The sequence below is a fragment of the Cervus elaphus genome, chromosome 13 (assembly GCF_910594005.1).
Source record: "Cervus elaphus chromosome 13, mCerEla1.1, whole genome shotgun sequence".
Classification (NCBI taxonomy): Eukaryota; Metazoa; Chordata; class Mammalia; order Artiodactyla; family Cervidae; genus Cervus; species Cervus elaphus.
In genome coordinates, this window is record NC_057827.1 from 69,828,011 (window position 1) to 69,847,484 (window position 19,474).

Consider the following 19,474-nt stretch of genomic DNA (forward strand, 5'->3'; position numbering starts at 1 on the left):
GAAGCCCAGGGACACGGAGGAGGAGGAGGAGGGTAGTATCCTGTTGGCTAAGAGGCAAAGGAAAATTTGGACGGAAGAGTATTGGATTTGGTTCTGGACGGCTACTAGTGACCTTTTTAAGTTTTCCTGAGACTATATTGCTTTCCGGAGAAGGTAGTGGCACCCCACTCCAGTACTCTTGCCTGGACAATCCCATGGACGGAGGAGCCTGGTAGGCTGCAGTCCTTGGGGTGAAGAGTTGGACACGTCTGAGCGACTTCACTTTCACTTTTCACTTTCATGCACTGGAGAAGGAAATGGCAACCCAGTCCAGTGTTCTTGCCTGGAGAATCCCAGGGACAGGGGGATCCTGGTGGGCTGCCGTCTAGGGGTCGTATAGAGTCGGACACGACCGACGCGACTTAGCAGCAGCAGCATTTTGCTTTCCAAGGCAGGAAAGCTAGTTGAGAGATGATCTGCATTTTTTCTCCCAAGCTGTTCTTGTGCCATTCTGTCCTGTAGCTTGCTGGCTAATATACTCTTAGATCAGAAATGAACTATGATTTTGTATTTTACTTAGTTTTGAGAATATTTTTAAAATTAATTTTTATTTTTGACTGCTCCAGGTTCTCATTGCTGTGCTCGGGCTGTCTCTGGTTGTCACGAGTCGGGGCTACTCTTTGTTGCTGTGCCGGGGCTTCTGATTCAGTGGCTTCTCTTGTTGCAGAGCTTCGGCTCTAGGTGCACGGGCTTAGTTGCCCCTAAGCATGTGGGATCTTCTTGGAACATGGATCGAACCTGTGTCCCCTGTATTGGCAGGCTGATTCTTAACCACTGGACCACCAGGGAAGTCCTGTGATTTTATTTTTAATTGACTTTTGCAGGCAGACAAGAGCTTTTAAATATACTTGGCGTGTTGTGTTGTTGATAATAAAGCAGATGTAACAACAGACTGGTTCCAAATAGGAAAAGGAGTATGTCAAGGCTGTATATTGTCACCCTACTTATTTATATGCAGAGTACATCATGAGAAACGCTGGGATGGAAGAAGCACAAGCTGGAATCAAGATTGCTGGGAGAAATATCAATAACCTCAGATATGCAGATGACACCACCATTATGGTGGAAAGTGAAGAGGAACTAAAAAGCCTCTTGATGAAAGTGAAAGAGGAGAGTGAAAAAGTTGGCTTAAAGCTCAACATTGAGAAAACTAAGATCATGGCATCTGGTCCCATCACTTCATGGCAAATAGATGGGGAAACAGTGGAAACAGTGTCAGACTTTATTTTTTTGGGTTCCAGAATCACTGCAGATGGTGATTGCAGCCATGAAATTAAAAGATGCTTACTCCTTGAAAGGAAAGTTATGACCAACCTAGATAGCATATTAAAAAGCAGAGACATTAGTTTGCCAGCAAAGGTCCATCTAGTCAAGGCTATGGTTTTTCCAGTGGTCATGTATGGATGTGAAAGTTGGAGTGTGAAGAAAGCTGAGCACCGAAGAATTACTGCTTTTGAACTGTGGTGTTGGAGAAGACTCTTGAGAGTCCCTTGGACTGCAAGAAGATCCAGCCAGTCCATCCTAAAGGAGATCAGTCCTGGGTGTTCATTGGAAGGACTGATGCTGAAGCTGAAGCTCCAATACTTTGGCCACCTTATGCGAAGAGTTGACTCATTGGAAAAGACCCTGATGCTGGGAGGGATTGGGGGCAGGAGAAGAAGGGGACGACAGAGGATGAGATGGCTGGATGGCATCACCGACTTGATGGACATGAGTTTGAGTAAACTCCAGGAGTTGGTGATGGACAGGGAGGCCTGGAGTGCTGCAATTCATGGGGTCACAAAGAGTCGGACACGACTGAGTGGCTGAAGTGAACTGAAGTGACTATCAAAAGAACAAACAATTTAAGCTAAGTGCATATATAAAGTAGAAGTTATTTCCTTGGTTCTAAAATATCCCAGTAACTTCAACCTTGGATTGTTCCCTTTGATGGTATGTTGTGGAAATTTAAGCTCCGCCTCTTTGAAGTTACTACTACTGATAAAACTGGTAGTGGTGAATGTGTCACTGTGCTTGGTGAACTTGCTACAGTCATCACTTCCATCTTGTTGCTGGGGAAATTGAGGATTGGAGACATTTGATAAGGTTTCGGCAACCAGAGGGATATAGCTGTGAAGTCAGGCTTCTAACTTGTCTTTTTCTTGCATGTTTCAAGTTTTGAATCACTAATCACAGCAGTATTAAGCTCAGTCTTCCAGTTGCCTTCCCTGGGAAGCAACTGCCCCATTTCCTTCATTTCAGAAGCCCAGTGGTGCAGCGGGGTCATGGTCACTCCTTGAAGTTTCTGTCTAAGGTGTAGTGCTTCGGGTCACCATGCTGGTGTATTTGTGTTCTTCACAGAGGGTCACGCAGGCTGTGTGGTCAGTGAGAGCTGATTGAGTCTTCATTCTTATGGTGATTATGGTGTTGTGTTTTCTCTTAAATTCACTTACTCTGTTTAAAAATGACTTGTGTTATTGACCAAATGGGAAGACTATGTTGATTTCTATTTTTTTTTAGATTGTGATCTTAAAAAAATCCAATTTACCATCTTAATCATTTTTAAATAAGTTCAGTAGTCTTATAAACATATTTACATCATTGTCCAGTAAGTCTCTAGAACTTTTTCATCTTTTAAAACTAAAGCTCTGTATCCATTAAATAACTCCCTATTTGCCCTATCCTCTTAGCCCATGGCAACCACAATTCTGCTTCCTGTTTCTGTAGCTTTGTCTACCTTAAATGCTTCACACGGCTGGAGTCCTGCAGTTTTTGTCTTTGTGACTGGGTTCTTTCACTTGGCATAGTCTTCTCAAGATTCTTCTGTAATTTCTGTCCTTTTAAACTAAAACATCATTAAGTCCTAAAGCTTTTTGTGTGTGTGATGTTTATATTAGTTTTCTATTTACCATATAATTACTGCAGATTTAGTCCCTTAAAACAGTAACCTTTGTTGTCTCTTGAGTCTCTGTGGGTGAGGGGTCCGGGCGTGACTGGCTGCAGCCTCTGCTCGGAGCTCACGTGGCTGCTGTCTTGTGCTGGGCTCAGTTCTCCTCCGGAGTTCAGGGCGCTCTTGTAAACTCTTCTGGTTGTGGCACAGTTCAGTTGTTTTGACTGTAGGACTGACGTCCTGGTTTTCTCACCGACTGGTCTCTTGCTGAGGGCTGGCTCTCTCAGCTCCTGGAGGTGGCCTGCACTCCCCTGCCAGCAACACTGATTTTCTTCTATAACTCCAGCTTAGTTCTGTCTGTTCTAAAATATCATACAAATGAGATTAAACAGTATGTACATTTTGCATCCAGCTTCTTTCCCAGCATAACCATTTAAAATTCAACACATGGAATAGCGTGTGTCAGTGGTCTGTCCCTTTCTGTTGCTGAGTAGTGTTCCCATGTACAGATCTACCATGGTCTAGCCATTTTCCTCATGTGCATCTGGGGCAGGGAGTACTCATTCTTGTAAGGACTGTGGACGTACGTTTTCTTTTTTTTTGGCCAGGTCATGTGGGGTCTTAGTTCACTGAAACCCATGTCCCCTGTGGTGGAAGCTCTTAACAACTGGACTGCCAGGGAAGTCCCACATTTTCATTTCTTTTGCATAAATACCAGGGAGAGGAATCACTTATAGGATAGGTGTAGGATTGACCTTGAAGACACTGCCAGCTTTCCAAAGCGGTTGTGCGTTTGACACTCTTCTCCAGCTTTTGGTATTGTCTGCTTCATCATAGCGGCTGCTGGCTAGTGGCGTCTTCTGATGGGTTTAGGGCACCTTTCCCAGATGACTAATGATGGTGAGCACTTGTTAACATACTTGCCTTTTATATACCTGCTGTTGTGAAGTGTCTGTTCAATTATTTTGCCCATTTAAAAACAATTTTTTAAAAAATTATTGATTGTAGGAGTTCGCTAGGTATTTGGATTTATGTCTTTTGCCATATGTTGCCATATGTTTCCAATCTGGGGCTTAACTGTTTTTTGCTTGTGCCTTTCAAGAGTCCGCCTGCCACGCAGGAGACCCCGGTTCGATTTCTGGTTTGGGAAGATCCCCTGCAGAAGGGAAAGGCTACCCACTCCTGTATTCTGGCCTGGAGAATTCCATGGACTGTATAGTCAATGGGGTCGCAGAGTCGGCAACGACTGAGTGACTTTCACTTTCACTTTTTAATAATCAATAGTTTTAAATTTTGATGAAGTCCACATTATCAGGTTTTTTCCTTCATGGCTCCTGCTTTCTGTTTTCTTTGTTTGAAAACCATTAAAAACGTGTGCTCTTTACGAAAAACTTAGGATACAGAAAGATGTAAAGGTTTAAGTGAGTTGTCTATTTCTCTTTTCCCATTTTCTTTCTCTCAAGAGAATTCAAAGATTTTTAAAAAACTTTTTTTTTAATTAAGAAAGAATATTATTCCATATGTGTGTTATTGATTAGCACTTTACTACATAAACTTTTAGTCTTACGGTATTATGCTAATATGCTGACATTTTTCACTTTGAAATAAAAATGCTTTTTTAAACCACAGAATGAATACTCTGTATTTATACTCGTTTGGCCCGTCACCCGTAACACCCTCTTATGTATTCTCTTAGTCACACTGGCTGGTGAAGTGGTTTTTCCTTTTCACTTGCTCAACCAAGGACTTGTAACAGAGACATCTGCATCATTTGGGCTCACTCATCCTTGTTTTAGAAAAACGCGTGTTCTCCTATAATTTCATGTAGTACCCTTCCTTGCAGTTTCTCATGCTTAAAATTTGCATCCAGAGAGATGGGCCTGTGGTCCCACGTCACATTAAACAACCTCTTAACGCTCTCGGCCCTGGCCTGGAGCCCTGCTTGGGGAGAGGGAGGCGCGTCACCCGCTGGTGAGGGACCCGGCTGCCTTGTAAGATTCTTTCCACAGTTGGTGTGGTTGGTTATCATAGAGTTAGAGGATCTCTGTACACAGAGGTGGCTGGTTGCAAAACAGAACCACGCTCAGTCAGGTTCTGAGTAGGGCTGTGTGGATAAGTACCCAGAGCTCTGACTGCCTTCCTTTCTGATTCTTTCTACAAGGGCATTTATGGTAGACTCACCCAGGAGGAAAATACATGCTTTTGTTTTATCCAGTGGGTTATAGCTTCTGGATGGAAACACGTTCAAATTAGATGCTGTAATTGTGGAGACTTTAATTTTAAAGCATTTCACTTTATAGGTTTTTCTGATTTTTAAGCCAGCAGGATTCATTCATTCAGTTCCTCCTTGTGATTCAAGTTTAGCAGAGGAAATAAAAGGATTAGGTAAAGTTAGATCAGAGGAGATGCTGTGGTTCTAGTAGAAAATGATGCAGTCAGTCAAGTCTCCATTTGGGAACATTTCAGACTCTGGACCTATACCTGTCAGTTACCTCTGTCTTTTCCTAGCCCAGAGGTAAAGTTTCCTGATAGAGTACCTCCTCCCATGAGGAGACATGGTGGTTCTTTAGGGGTAAAGGGTAGGCCATGTAGAGCTGGGTAAAATATGTTTATCATTATAATGTGGTATTATATTTAGGAAACAAATTCATTATTGTAATACAAAGCGTGAAAGGGCGTGACATTTGCATTTTTAGCCATAAATGTCATGGTGTGAAAAAGATTGAGACCCTGCAGGAGACGTTTTTGAATTTTGCTTTAATATGAACCTTAACTTTATTATATAAACTGAGTGCCACACCTTCTCCCTGCTTATCCTCCCCTGCCCCCACCAAAACAAAACCAGCCATCCCTTGGAAATTCTCAAATTACTGTTTACTTTTCAAGTAAGCTGTATTCTCCCTTTGACTCCACACTGTGTAATTTTCATTCTGAAATTTCAGAACCAAAAGGTATGTACATTTTTACTTCTAACATTACTATTGATTACTTTACTCTTCTAATTGCAATAAGTAATTAGGGTTAGGGTTAGTGTATTAGAAATTTTAAAATACCTTGTAACGGGCTTTAGATTTTTGTTGTTTATCAGAAAGGGACAGAAGGTAAAAAGATTGAGAAATGATGCTTTCTGTGACTCCCTGGCAAAGCTAAAGTAGATTAGGTAGGTCTCAGAGTGGGGTTTTGTGTTTTTGTTTCCTGTGCTTTGTATCATTTAATTAAAAAAAAAAATCCTATGGAGAAGGAAATGGCAACCCACTCCAGTATTCTTGCCTGGAAAAGTCCATGGACAGAGGAGCCTGGCGGGCTGCAGTCCATGGGGTCACCGGACTGAGCACGTGTGCACGAGGGTGGAGGGAGAAGGGTTGGTAGCAATAAACTGGTAGAACTAAAAAAAAAAAAAAAAAAATCTGGTTGTCCTCCTCGCCCTCCAGCCTTTGGCCACCACTAATCTACTTTCCAGCTCCATGGACATTTCATATAAACGGAATTATGCAACGTGAGGCCTTCTGTGTCTGGCTTCCTTCAGGTAACACAGGTTAGCTGTGTTGTAACATGCATCAGTGTTTTGTTCCTTTTTATTGCTGAATAATATTCCACTGTTTGGCTGTACCATACTTTGTTTATCCATTCATTAGTTGAAGAACATTTGGGTTGTTTTCACATTTTTTACTGTTAACGATTAATGGCAAAATTTTTTGTTTACAAGTTCTCCATTGTCCAGAGTTTTATTTTTTTGGACCGTTCAGGTGTAAGTTTCTGCGTAACCGTGTTTTCAGTTTTCCTGCGTGTGTGCCCGGGAGTGGAATTGATGGGTCATTCGTGTATTTACATTTTTTAAATTTTACTGCTCTGTCTCTGCTGCGCGGCACAGGGGCTTGACTCTGTGCATAGACGTATCTGCTCTTGTTTGTGTCTGGCCTCCCCGTGTGGGTCGCCACAGAGGCTGCGCAGGGCCCCCTGAGCTTACAGCAGGTTCGCATCAGTCACCTGTTTCACATGTAGTGTCAAGACTGTGTGTGTGTCAGTCCCAGCCTCCAGTCCACCTCCCCCGCTCTCCCCCTTTGGCGTCCATACATTTGTTTTCTACCTCTCTCTATCTATTTCTGTTTTGCAAATAAGTCATTAAATTTTTTAAGTTTTGACACTTGTATCATTTTACCCACAAAACACTGTAATCCTGGGTTCCAGGGTGCTGAGTGTCTTAGTCCGTTCAGGCTGTTGTAACAGTCCAGTGAGCTGGCTGGCTTATGAACAGCAGGGACTCGCTTCTCATGATTCTGGGGAGTTCTGAGGTCCTGGTGGTCGGAGGCTAAGCACCTGCTTTTGTCTCAGAGGAGGAGTCTCCCCGGACTCCTGGCGAGCGGCGGGGGGTCCTGTAGGGTCTCTTCTGTGAGAGCAGGAGTCCTGCTGGTGAGGGCTCCACTCCACCCTCAGGACCCCCTGCAGGCTGCCTGTCGACGCCATCGTGGTGGGGCCTGGGCTTCAACATACGGATTTGGGGGAGCACGAACATTCAGATCATGGGACTGAACTTCCTGAATACAACTTGGGTTGTTTCTTCAGACCTATTAGGGGCTCCCCGCTTCTCTCCCCGCCCCCTCCCCTCCCCGCCCCCTTCTCTCCCCGCCCCCCTCCCCCCCCCCCCCCCCCCCGCCCCCCTGCATCGGGACCTTCCTGCCTCCTGTCCTCAGGGCTTGTGTAGAGAGATGGGCCATGGGTCTGGCTGGCTGCTGGTTTCTCACTGGGTCAGCTCTTGGAAAGACATCTTAAATATGGTTTTCTGCTATTAATCTTTGCAAGGCAAAGACTTCTATGTTTTCCCCTCCGTCTTATTTTTATTTCTCTATGCTATCTTCTGCTGTGTTTATAGGAAGTTCATTTTGCGCTGGAGAACTGTCAGAACAACTCACCTTTCTTTCTTGGCTGTGATTCACTCTGCATACAGACCTGTTGCTCCCCCAAGCCCTTTTCTTTTTTTAAAAGTTGAGATATGGGAGTGGGGCAGGGGTGGGGAAGGGAGACGGAAAAAAAAAAAAAAAAGTTGAGATATAAGTTCATAATAACATAAAATAAACCATTTTAAAAGGTATAATTCAGCGATTTTTAAAAAAGTATATTCTCTATATACTTGGGCAAATACTACCACTGCTAAGCTAATTCTACACATTCCTTTCGGAGTGCTTGGGTTTCTTTTGTTTATTTTTTCACTTTCTTTATCTTGAGCTTTTTAACTCCTTCCTAGCGGAATTTCATATTATAAAACCTCGGGAGGTAAGGTGACCAAGGTGATAGGTACTCTTTCCATCTCTGGACTTTGCTTTGTTTTTATTAATTTTTGAGAGGGGGGAGTTTGTGGTGAAAGTTGTCAGGCTATTGAAAATCGTATTGCCTGCTAATTGGTAAGGTACTTGACTGTGTGTGTAAGCTCATTGTCTGTGGTCCAGAGGAGGAGAGAGTGAACGCATGACCAGGTGGTAGGGCGGGGAACAAGGTTGTCACATGAAAAGTGATAATCTGGCCTGACAGAACCTCCAACCTGTGTGATCTGGAGTGGTCTTTGAAGAGTGGCTTTAGACTTTTTGGCCTTATGAAATATGCAGTGTGTTCACTGTTTCTGTTCTTGGCTCAGTGTTAGGTTGGCCTGTTTTTACTGTGGCAGAAGTGTCGCGCCCTCTCTGTGTTGCCTGCGGCTCCGGACGGTGCGGTCAGGTGTCACCGTCCCCGAGTGGTGAGCCTCAGGCACAGCCGCGTGGGGCTGGAGCGAAGGCGCGCCTGAGCAGGGCGGACGGGCTCGGGTCGGTTCCTGTCTGGGTCGTGTGGGCTTCAGTCCCATCAACGGTCTGTCTCCTCCGTGGGGAATAGGAATTACACTGTCAGTCGGCTAAACTACCTGTTGATAATAAACTGGCTGTTTATTGTTTTTGTTCCTTTAAAACAACACATATGAAAATGCTCAAAAATGAAATTGCTTGGTTGATGTCAGTTCTTTTTTTTTTTTTTTTTTTCATTTTTTTTTTTAAAGATGTCAGTTCTTAATACACATATTGCATATTAACTTTTTGGTTTTATTTTTGTCAAAGCTATACATGTACTTTTTTTCTATGCTTTGCATATTGATTTTAAAAAATAACCTTTTTACTTTAGAATAGTTCTTAGTTCACATAAAAGTAGCAGAGATGGCACAGAGCTTTCCTGAGGATGAAATGTCCCTAGTGGGACCCGTGCACTGCGTTCCCGGTGTTGACCTCTGTGTCACTGCTATGCCTTGGGACAACTCAGGAATCAGGGGTACGTAATTGCTAACCAAACTCCACATTTTATTTGGGTTTTACTAGTTTTCTTCTTTTTCTGTCCCAAGACCCCATCCAGGGCATCATATCACCTTGAATTTAGCTGTCATTTTTCCTGGTTTTTGACAGTTTTGAGTGGTGAGTGCATGCGTACTAAGTTGCTTCAGTTGTGTCTGACTCCCTGCAACACTATGGACTGTAGCCCTCCAGGCTCCTCTGTCCATGGGATTCTCCCGGCAAGAACACTGGAGTGGGTGGCTGTACTCTCCTCCAGGGCATCTTCCCGACCCAGGGATCGAACCTGCGTCTCCTCTGTCTCCTCTGTCGGCAGGTGGGTTCTTTACCACTAGCACCACTTAGGAAGCCCTTTGAGCAGTACCTGTCAGTATTTTATAGAATACCCCTCAATTTGTATTTGTCCGGTCTATTTCTCATGGTTAGATTGGGTTTATGGGTTTTGGGAGGAAGACCACTGGGCCCAGGGGTGGTTTCTAAACCGTTCTGTCAAACAAACTAAGATTCCTTGGACTAATGGCTGATTCTAAGGCTAGGGTAGGGAGAACACAAGATGCGCCTGGAAGATCTTGTGGTGTCAGAAAGTGCTCGAAAAACAAAAGGATGGGCATGTCAGGGGGCACAGAAGCAATGGAGTGGCTCCCATGGCCAGAGCTGGAACAGTTGGAGCAACACAGTAAATAGTGTGGTATCTTTAATGGTTAGTATTCTTTAGGGACAGCCTATATCAAATGGGCTTTCCTAGTGGCACAGTGGTAAAGAGTCGGCCTGCCGCGCAGGAGACTGTGTTGGAGAGATGCCCTGAAGAAGGAGATGGCCGCCCACTCCAGTGTTCTTAACCTGGAGAGTCACACGGACAGAGGAGGCTGCAGTCATGGGGCCAGAAAGAGTCAGATGTGCCTCAGCAACTAAACAACAACAAAGGTATAGAACAAACTCCCACAGTCGATACTGGTGTAAATGATGAACGAGTGAGGAAAGAGGCCCTCTCCCAGACAGGAGAGTTTCACAAAACTTACACGGTCTCTGGAAGAGCTCTTAATGCTTCTCCCCAGTGCTGAGCGTGGGCTGCCCTGAGTGACCTGCTGGTGTGTGGGGAGGTGACCTGCAGTGGGGGACCACACACACGACCTCAGCAAGATGACCGAGCCCGCCGTGGCTCAGGCGGGGCCCGGACTCCTGCTGACGTGAGGCCAGTGGTACCGTCCCTTTTCAAACAGTCTGATGGTTTCGTCTCGTTGGGTTTTTGTCACTTGCTCTTCCTTTCCCTCTCCCCAGAAGTAGCTGTTTTCACTTGTTTTCAGTGAAATGATAGTTTTTCTATAATGACCACCATTTCTAGATAACATGCTTATATTGCTGTCTGATGGTTTTTCAGTTTTGACTTCCCGCTCCAGATGTTTGGAACTTGCCTGTTTTCTTGCCCCTCCTAACTGCACAGGTGTGTCCTTTGCATTGGCACAACCTCCGCATAGAATTATGCTTTAACTTGCTTGGGTCAGTCTTGACCGTTTGTGTCTTTATCACGTGGAAGTGCCGTAGCTGAGCCATGCGGTAAACCGCTTACTCCTCCCTCTCCAGTCTCTTGCTTTCTCCGGAATGGATACTTGTTTTATCTCCTTACTCTTGACGTTGGGGCCGGCGCGCCCGGAGTCCTGCGCGCGGAGCCCGCGTGGGGCGCGGGGCTGCCTTCCTGCTGCGCGAGCCTCCCGTGCGGAGCCCGCGGGTCCTGCTCTGCGCCGCGGCCTCTCGCGCTTGCCTCTGCTTGGTGGAGCACGTCTTTCAGGAGCCTGCGGAAGGCTGCGTGGCAGGTGACGAGACCTGTGACTGAAAGTGTCATTCTGGTCTTCTCACAGTTGACTGCTACTTTGGCTGGCTATAGAGTTCTAAATTGGAAATAATTTTGTTTCAGAATTTTGAAGGCATTTGTTTATTGCCTTTTGCTTCCAGTGTTCTCGAGAAGCCTGAAGTCATTCTGATTGTCATTCTATCTACATGACCTCTCCCTGCCCCCGCACGTAAGATATTCCTTTATCACCACAGTGTTTTCTTTAAGAAATAGTCCTTCGGTAAAGTCTAACCCCGAAGCCTAGAACAGTGTCTGGCGTAGAATTGGGGGCTCAGTAAATATTTATTGAGTGAAGGCATGTTCCTGTCTTTGGGCTGGTGGGATCTTCCCCTCGGAGGCGAGGCCCGGCTGCCTGGTCCGTAGGCCTGCTCGAGTTGAGGAGGCATCGTCCGGCTTCTCTCTGGTGTTGCCAAGCTCAGTTCTCACATGCCCCTGCCAGGCTTCACTGGACCTGGCAGTCTTTTTTCTCAGTTTAGAGCCCCAAGCTAAGATCGTACTGAATTGTCCATCTAAACTGTTCCATTCCTGTCGTTCCTGGCAGGAGTTAGTTGTAACTCTGAAGATTTCTCTTTTTATTCCTGGTGTGTTAGAGCAAGTAAAAAACCACTCTTGTCATAAAGCACAAGTTATGTTAAAGAACGAATCGAAAGGAATGATGGCTTGTAGTGTGTGGCGTGAGCTGTTTCTGTTGGTGCATCACCTCTCACAGATGACGTCAGAGCAGAGGTAAAGCAGCAGGACGTGCAAGTCAGTGTCCTTGTTGCGCTCGAGACTGTCCACGCGTGCGCTCCCGCGGCTGGGCGTCCCCTCTGGGGTCTGACGGGGCCCAGAGCCTCGGCCTGCCTCTGTTACGGAGAACGTGTGACAGAGACAGAGGCGAGGCGCTTCCTTGTCCGTCTTGTTTCAGGCTTGAGCGTGCGCTGACTTAGTCCCTTCCTTGGTGAAGGGCTCGTGGTTTGGTTTCCTGTGTTTCCCAGGGGCAGGACAGCCTTTCAAAAGGAGTACTGTGTTTTTCAAGTGGCATTTTAAAAAGAAGTAAGAATTATTTTTAGGTTACGGAATGCTCCAGGCAGGATTTAATTGAGGGTCTAAATGTGTGGAGATAAGCTAGATTCTTATTAGTTCTCAATTTCTGACCACAGTGTGGTCAGATGAGTGAATGATTGCAATAAATCCTTGGACGTGAGACTCCTGTGTGTGTGTGTGTGTGTGTGAGCGAGATTTACTGAAGTACAGTTGTTTACAGACACACACACACACATTCTTTTCCATTGTGTTTGTTACAGGATATTAAATATAGTTCCCTGTCCTCTGCAGCAGGGCCTTGTTGTTCATCCATTCTGTGTGTAATAGTTACATCCGCTGATCCCGAACTCCCAGCCCCCTGACAACCACAGGTCTGCTCTCTACGTCTGTTGCGACTCCTGTGTATTAAAAATGCCTATGAAAGCTGTTACACTGGGACTTCCCTGGTGGTCCAGTGGTTAAGATTATGCTTTGCAATGCAGGGAACCCAGGTTCGATCCTCAGTTGGGGAACTTGAGTATTCCCTAACCCATGCCATGGGGCACCTAAACCTGCAAACCACAACCAGGGAGTCAGTGTGCCTCGAGGAGAGAGCCGCTGTGCCTCAGCTGAGGCCCGATGCAGCCGGATGAGTGAATCTCTTCTAAAAACCTGCTATATACACTGTTGGATAAAAATCACAAAGATTGAATCAGTGTTTAAAATAATGGGAACAAAAATAGTTCTAAAGTTAAGCTTTAGGATTATTTTTGTCTTCATTATTTTACTTAGTGACTGTTACCATTTGCAGTCAGGGTAGAGAATTTGTTGGGGACTTGAATCCTGAGAGTTGGAACTTAGTAATAATAGCTTTGCCTGTTGAACTGTGGATTTAAGAGATTTGATAGGAAGAACTTCTTGTGTTTTAGGAACTTAATTCAGATGTTGGATTTCTCAGCTTCTGCCTTGGAGATCATGCAGTTAAGTGTTTAGTTCCTTTGCTTTCCCAGAGGGATAATGGGACTTTAAAGAGTTCTCTTTTTGGAAATAAAAGCACAGTAAACAATTTCACAGTGAGAGACTTTATTTTTTTTGGGCTCCAAAATCACTGCAGGTGGTGACTGCAGCCATGAAGTTAAAAGATGATTGCTCCTTGGAAGGAAAGTTATGACCAACCTAGACAGCATTTTAAAAAGCAGAGAGAGTAATTTGCCAACACAGGTCCATGTAGTCAAAGGTATGGCTTTTCCAGTGGTCATGTATGGATGTGAGAGTTGGACTGTAAAGAAAGCTGAGCGCCGAAGAATTGATGCTTTTGAACGGTGGTGTTGGAGAAGACTCTTGAGAGTCCCTTGAATTTCAAGGAGATCCAACGAGTCCATCCTAAAGGAAATCAGTCTTGAATATTCATTGGAAGAACTGATGCTGAAGCTGAAACTCCAATAATTTGGCCACCTGATGCGAAGAACCGACTCCTTGGGAAAGACCCTGATGCGGGGAAAGATTGAAGGCAGGAGCAGAAGGGGATGACAGAGGATGAGATGGTTGGATGGCATCACCAACTCGATGGACATGAGTTTGAGCAAGCTTCTGGAGTTGGTGATGGACAGGGAAGCCTGGCGTGCTGCGACTCATGGGGTCGCAATGAGTTGGACAAACGACTGAGCGACTGAACTGAAACAGTTTCAGTGGTTAATTAGAATAGCCTGAGGCCAGATGTTATGTGTGCCGCTGAAGGGAAGGGAGGGGAGTATTTCTGAGCCCTTAACCACGTCCCAGGTCAGGTGTGTATCCGTGCCACTTGACGTGCGGTGAGATCGAGCCTCCAGGAGTTCACGACGCAGGTGAGCGAAAGGCAGGGTGTCTGACTGGACTCAGATGCGCTGCCTCTGACGCTGCTTCCCCGGGTACCTGTGAGCAGTGCCAGGCCTGTGCTGGCTGAGTCCTCCTGCGTGGTCTCCTCAGGGCACACTCCTCAGAAGTCTTGGAGGGAGGGCTGATGAACCCGGGTGTCTGAGATCACCTGGACGCCAGTATTTTTTACCTTTTAGACGTCACTGTGACCCTCTGCCTTAAATCTTGAGCTCTTCACTCTGATGGTCTGCAAAATAGTGTTTCCTCAGAAAGGTGGTCACCAGATCAGACTTTAGTGGAAGATATTTTTTGGTTGTGCCGTGTGTTTTGTGGGATCTTCGTTCCCTGACCAGGCACTGAACCCAGGCAGCGAGAGCAAAGACCCATAACCACCTGGCCGCCAGGGAGCTCCCTCAGAGGTTCCTCGTTTACACAAGCTCTTACCTGTCTTTCCTTCTAGTTCTCTGCTATTTTATTCATAGGATGCTCTTTACCTTCATCTGTATGTGTATAGGTATTTGCCTAAATTTTATTCTGGTTTCTTGTGTTTTTTTTTTTACCTTTAATTCTTTATTCAGTATGGAATTTATTTTAGTGTATAGTGAGGGTAGGAATGCATCTTCTTTCCCCCTCGATAGACAGTTGCCTCAGTGCTATTTTTTATGTACCCCACCTTTGGTTATAATGGCCTAGCTTGCAAATGAGAGAGATAGTGAACAGACTAAATCTAGGTGCCACTGTGTGCTGCCCTGTGATGAAGCGGCAGGCAGAGTTGTGTCCGTGTGATGGTGATCCCGATGGGAGGTAAGGAAGCTGTTAGGATAAAGGCGTGTGCCTGAGGAGATAGTTTGGAGACTCTTGTTCTTGTATTTGAAACGTTATCTTGTGGATGAGGTAGTGAAGGTATTTTTTGTTTATTGCAGAGGGCAGAGGTTGTAAGTTCTTAGTGGGTAGAAGTTACAAGGGGAGGTGGTATCAATGTGGCAGAAGGACTCCCTAACTGAAGTCTGGAGCAGTCTACCACGGAACTGTCCAGCAAAGCGCTGAGCTATGGGCCTGCATCTGCAGACCTGCCGGGGTCATTTGTCGGGCGTTCCTGACACCTCAGCCCCCCGGGGGTCGGTGCCGAGTCCCGCGTGGCTCTGCGCTTTGGGCCTTGCCTCTGCCCACGGCGCCCAGGAGGTTTTGGCGCTGTGGGGACGGCTTGTGGCAGATCCAGGCCTCTGGCTGCCCACTGCACCCTGAGAGCTGTGGGCCCAGGAGCGTTTGGACTCTGTGATTAATTTTCTTTTGGGAGTTTTAAAAAGATCTGCCTTAAGTGACTCCTTCTTGGTGGCGTGTGCGCGCGTGCGCATGCATGCACGCATCCACATAACGTTTGCACTCATCATTCCTGTGTGTGGTTAAAGCTGTTACAGAAGTGTGTGAGCGTGCGGTGCCCTGTGGCTGGTCTCGTTACACAGTCCTTAAAGACTTAAAGTTGGTTTCTTTAAATGGGTTTACTTAATTGAGGCGTCTCCTAGTTAGAATGGCCAGTCTTTTCATTTTGTTTTGCTTTTGTTCTACCTTGTGTGGTTTTCCTGCTTTTATGTAAACACTCTGTCCCCCTTTCTCTTTTTCATAAACACAACTGTCCCCACTTCCCTTTTCAGCCACCGCTACAACCTGTAGAGGTGTGACCCTGCTCGTCCAAACCCGACAGGATTTGGTCTGTACAGATAGGCAGAGCAGTTGCTGGCAAGGTGTTTGGCTTTCTGGGGAGAGGCAGGGAGCCTGAGGCCAGTCACGGGCTGGAAAGTGAGTGCAGCATGTCTGTGTGTCCCCCCAGTGTCAGTGAGGGGCGTCTCCTCCCCAGGGGTCTTCGAGCCTCAGTCCCACATCCTGGAGCCCTGGTCTGCATTCACCGCCTCCACCCTGCTCCCTGGGAGTCCCCGCGGCGAGGCCTCTGTGCTTTCACCGTTGTGGCCTCAGTTCAGTCCCTGGTTGGGAGCTGATATCCTGCAAAAAAGCCACGTCCCTGTGCCCGGCATCCGTCAGTCCGTCCGTTCACCAGGTGGTCTGTGGGTGTGGGAGCCGTCCTGGGTAGTGTGCGTCTGGCGGGCTACAGGATGGGGTCCTCCTGCCTTTTAAATAGAGCTCACATCCACGGGGATAGAAGACAGTGAGAGAACAAAGACTCGGTGTCGCAAGTGCTCTGCGGCAAATCACCCTGACATGGTGGATTCCGACTTCCATCCCTGTCACTCTCCTGAACAGGCTTTCCTGATGGTCACTGTTTATGGCCTTAAAACAAATGAATTACAGGATTTAAAAGCAGACACTAAAAACTGAGAGATGATAGTAAAAAGAGCCATTGCTTCGTTTCAGCCGTCATCACCGCTTTGCTGACCTTGTTTTATGTTGTGCCCTTCTCCACATTCCTTCTCCCTCTTGGTGTACTCTTGTAGTTTTTAACTGTTTAGCTTTTTGGCTCTGCTGGGTCTTGGTTGCTGCCGGTGGGTTTTCTCTGGTCGCAGTGTGTGAGCTGCTTCTGCGGCTCCCGGCTCTAGAGCGAGCGCTCACTCATGGCTCACGGGCTCAGTTGTTCTGCGGTCTGTGAACGCCATGTCCCCCGAGTTGGCAGGCAGATGCTTACCCACTGGACCACCAGAGACGTCCCCTGGCGTCCTCCCGGCGCTGGTCATGCTGCTGTCTCCTATGTCACCGGGCTGCGGTCAGGGGCAGCCCTCTTGCCACTCTGACTGCTCTGCGTTCCTTTGCTGGTTTCTCTCTTTCTAGCTGTGACTGCTTCTCAGGGTTTTATCGGGTAAATATGTGATGGAATTTACTGACCCTTTTGCATTTCATCCCTGGAGAAGGAAATGGCAACCCACTCTAGTACTCTTGCCTGGAGAATCCCATGGAGGGAAGAGCCTGGTAGGCTAAGTGTCGCAAAGAGTCGGACAGGACTGGGCGACTTCTCTTTCACTTTCTTCTTTTCATTAAGGAGAAAAAAGCTGGTGAACATTCAGAGGAAATTTGTTCACTGAGACCTTGTGTCTTGGAAATGTCATTTGGATGTTCTGCTGCTTTTATTGATTTATTTATTTTTTCATTTATTTTTATTAGTTGGAGGCTAATTACTTTACAGTATTGTAGTGGTTTTTGCTATACATTGACATGAATCAGCCATGGATTTACATGTGTTCCCCATCCTGATCCCCCCTCCCTGTTCTGCTGCTTTTAATGTTTGGCATTACTGTCATTTCTTCTGTAAAAAAATTCAGACATAAGCCAGAAGAGTAATTAATTTGGTCTGTAAAGGAAAAACAGAAACAGTGCATTTATAGTATCTCAAGGGAATAAATCATAATATACTTATTTATTGTTTACCTGTAAAAATGTTGATTTAAAAGTCTTCATATGTGTACTTTGCTAAAGGTGTAACATAAACTAAGCCTGTAATGCGATGTCTGACTCTTTCCTTTTTCCATTCTAGAATGTATGACAACATGTCCACAATGGTGTACATGAAGGAAGACAAGTTGGAGAAGCTCACGCAGGATGAAATTATTTCCAAGACAAAGCAAGTAATCCAGGGGCTGGAAGCTCTGAAGAATGAGCATAATTCCATTTTGCAGAGTTTACTGGAGACACTGAAGTGTTTGAAGAAAGATGATGAAAGTAATCTGGTGGAGGAGAAATCAAACATGATCCGAAAGTCCCTGGAGATGCTGGAGCTTGGCCTGAGTGAGGCTCAGGTACGGTCTCATGACATGACCGTGAACTTGCCAGTCTAGGAAAACGGAGACTGTTTGGAATATGAGGTTTAAACTAGAGGGCAGATACAGAATGACTGAAATCATCTTATATGCGGGTTATGTATGCTGTGCAAACGATGAGTGATTGGGGAATGCGTCAGTTTTAAAAAGTAGAGTGAAAACAGAGGTAAGCCTTGGTGTCAGTTGGGGTTTGATTCAGCTGCACAAAAGCAAAAGCGTCCGCTCACATGTCGGAGGTAGACTGCATCACTGAGGTGGGCCGTCCCAGACAGCTCCACTGCCCTTTTCAGGAGAGGGAGGAGACGCCCCTCACTGACACGGGGCGGGGCGGGGGGGGGGGAGGGTGGGACACATGCAGACACGCTGCACTCACTTTCCAGCCCGCGACTGGCCTCCGGTTTCCTGCCTCTCCCCAGAAAGCCAGACAGCTCGCCAGCACCTGCTCTGTCGCATCTGTACAGACCAAACCCCCTCCCAGCCCAGGTTCTCGGGCTGTTGGGTCCCTGCCCCTGCTGCCCTGCACCCCAGCCCGCCTGTCTCGTGGACCAAGACAGGGTCCAGCTGCCGCCACGTGACTCTGTCCTGGGACTGCGAAGGGCGCAGGGAGGTCGTGCCTCCCTCGACTTCCCTGAACTGTGCCCGGCACTCTGCTTGCATCTCGCTGGTCCCACGGGCACATCTGGCTGTGAGGGACACTGGAGAATGGTGCCTCTCCCCTTACAGTCCCTGGCTCTTAAGCCTAAGGAGGCGGGTGAGTGGATGTTGGCCAGCAGCTCACTTCTGTGAGTGTGAGCCTCCTTTGTCAGGCGGGCAAATATTGGCGTTAAAAGGAGGAGGCGGGAAGAGCCCCTCATCCTAGACATTCAGGTTTTAGACCTGGGAGGATAATAAGAAGGCAGGGCAGGCGCACGGACTGCCGAGAGGACAGACCGACCGGAGCCAGCCTTCCTCCGCAGCCCTTGCCCTCCCAGGAACTTGTCTCTGCCCCAGGCTGGCCCTTCCCTGAGGCCCACCAGTGTATCCCCAGCAGAGCCCGGCGGGGACCTCCGCCTGCGAGTGCATCAGGGTGTCCTGGCTCTTGCTGTTGGCCACAGAGCCTCCCTCCCTCCCCTTCAGTGGCGAGGGCGACTTGCCCCGTCCGCAGCCCACTCTGCACATGGATATGTGTGTGTGCCTGGCGTTTGCTCATGGCAAAGAGTCTCTGAGAAATTCTCTTGGCGGCACCACCTAGGTAAAAAATAAACGAACACAGCTTCGTCAGAACAGTTGCTGCCTGTCCACCATTAGAGGTGCTTTCAGATAGAAAAAAATTGTAATTTTTTTAATAGATGTTCTGAGCAAGTCAACATTCTTTTTTTTTTCCCAAGAGAGAAGGAAGAGGCATTTAATTTAGCTGTTGTCTCAGTCAGATCCGGCTACTAGAATAGAAAGCTGTCAGGTCAGGGCTTCAGCAGTGGACGTTTATTTTCCACAGTTCTGGAGGCTGGAAGTTCTAGGTCAGGGTATCAGCACGGTTTGGTTCTGGTGGGAGCCAGCTGGTTTGCCGATGGATGCCTCTTTGCTGTATTTTCACCAGGCTGGGGAGTGCGGTGGGCAGAGAGGCAGAGAGAGAGAGAGAGAGAGAGATGAGTGATGAGTGGGTAATATTCTTGATCATGCTCTGCATGTAGCTGGTGACTGAAGGGTGGAAATAGGAAAGAGCAAACTGCGCTTGTACGCACTCTGGAGCGCGCGTCTGCGAGGGTCGGCTGGCGCTGCCGCCCCGGGGCGCTTGTGGAGGCGGGAGGTGGCA

At 46.9% G+C, this 19,474-nt stretch overlaps 1 protein-coding gene across 13 annotated transcripts in view; it reads left to right on the forward strand.

The window, feature by feature from the left end:
- The window catches only part of KLC1 (kinesin light chain 1), a 63,566-nt gene that overhangs the window by 3,017 nt on the left and 41,075 nt on the right, over nucleotides 1-19,474 (forward strand). For 8 of the 13 annotated variants that reach the window (XM_043921723.1, XM_043921724.1, XM_043921721.1 and 5 more), the window contains one exon: nucleotides 17,400-17,661. In XM_043921723.1, the coding sequence (XP_043777658.1) occupies nucleotides 17,401-17,661 (261 nt within the window). In that variant the 5' untranslated portion in view covers nucleotide 17,400. Of the gene's footprint in view, nucleotides 1-12,699; nucleotides 12,717-17,399; nucleotides 17,662-19,474 lie in introns of those variants that run through there. The other 5 variants (XM_043921720.1, XM_043921722.1, XM_043921728.1 and 2 more) reach the window with 1 other exon arrangement.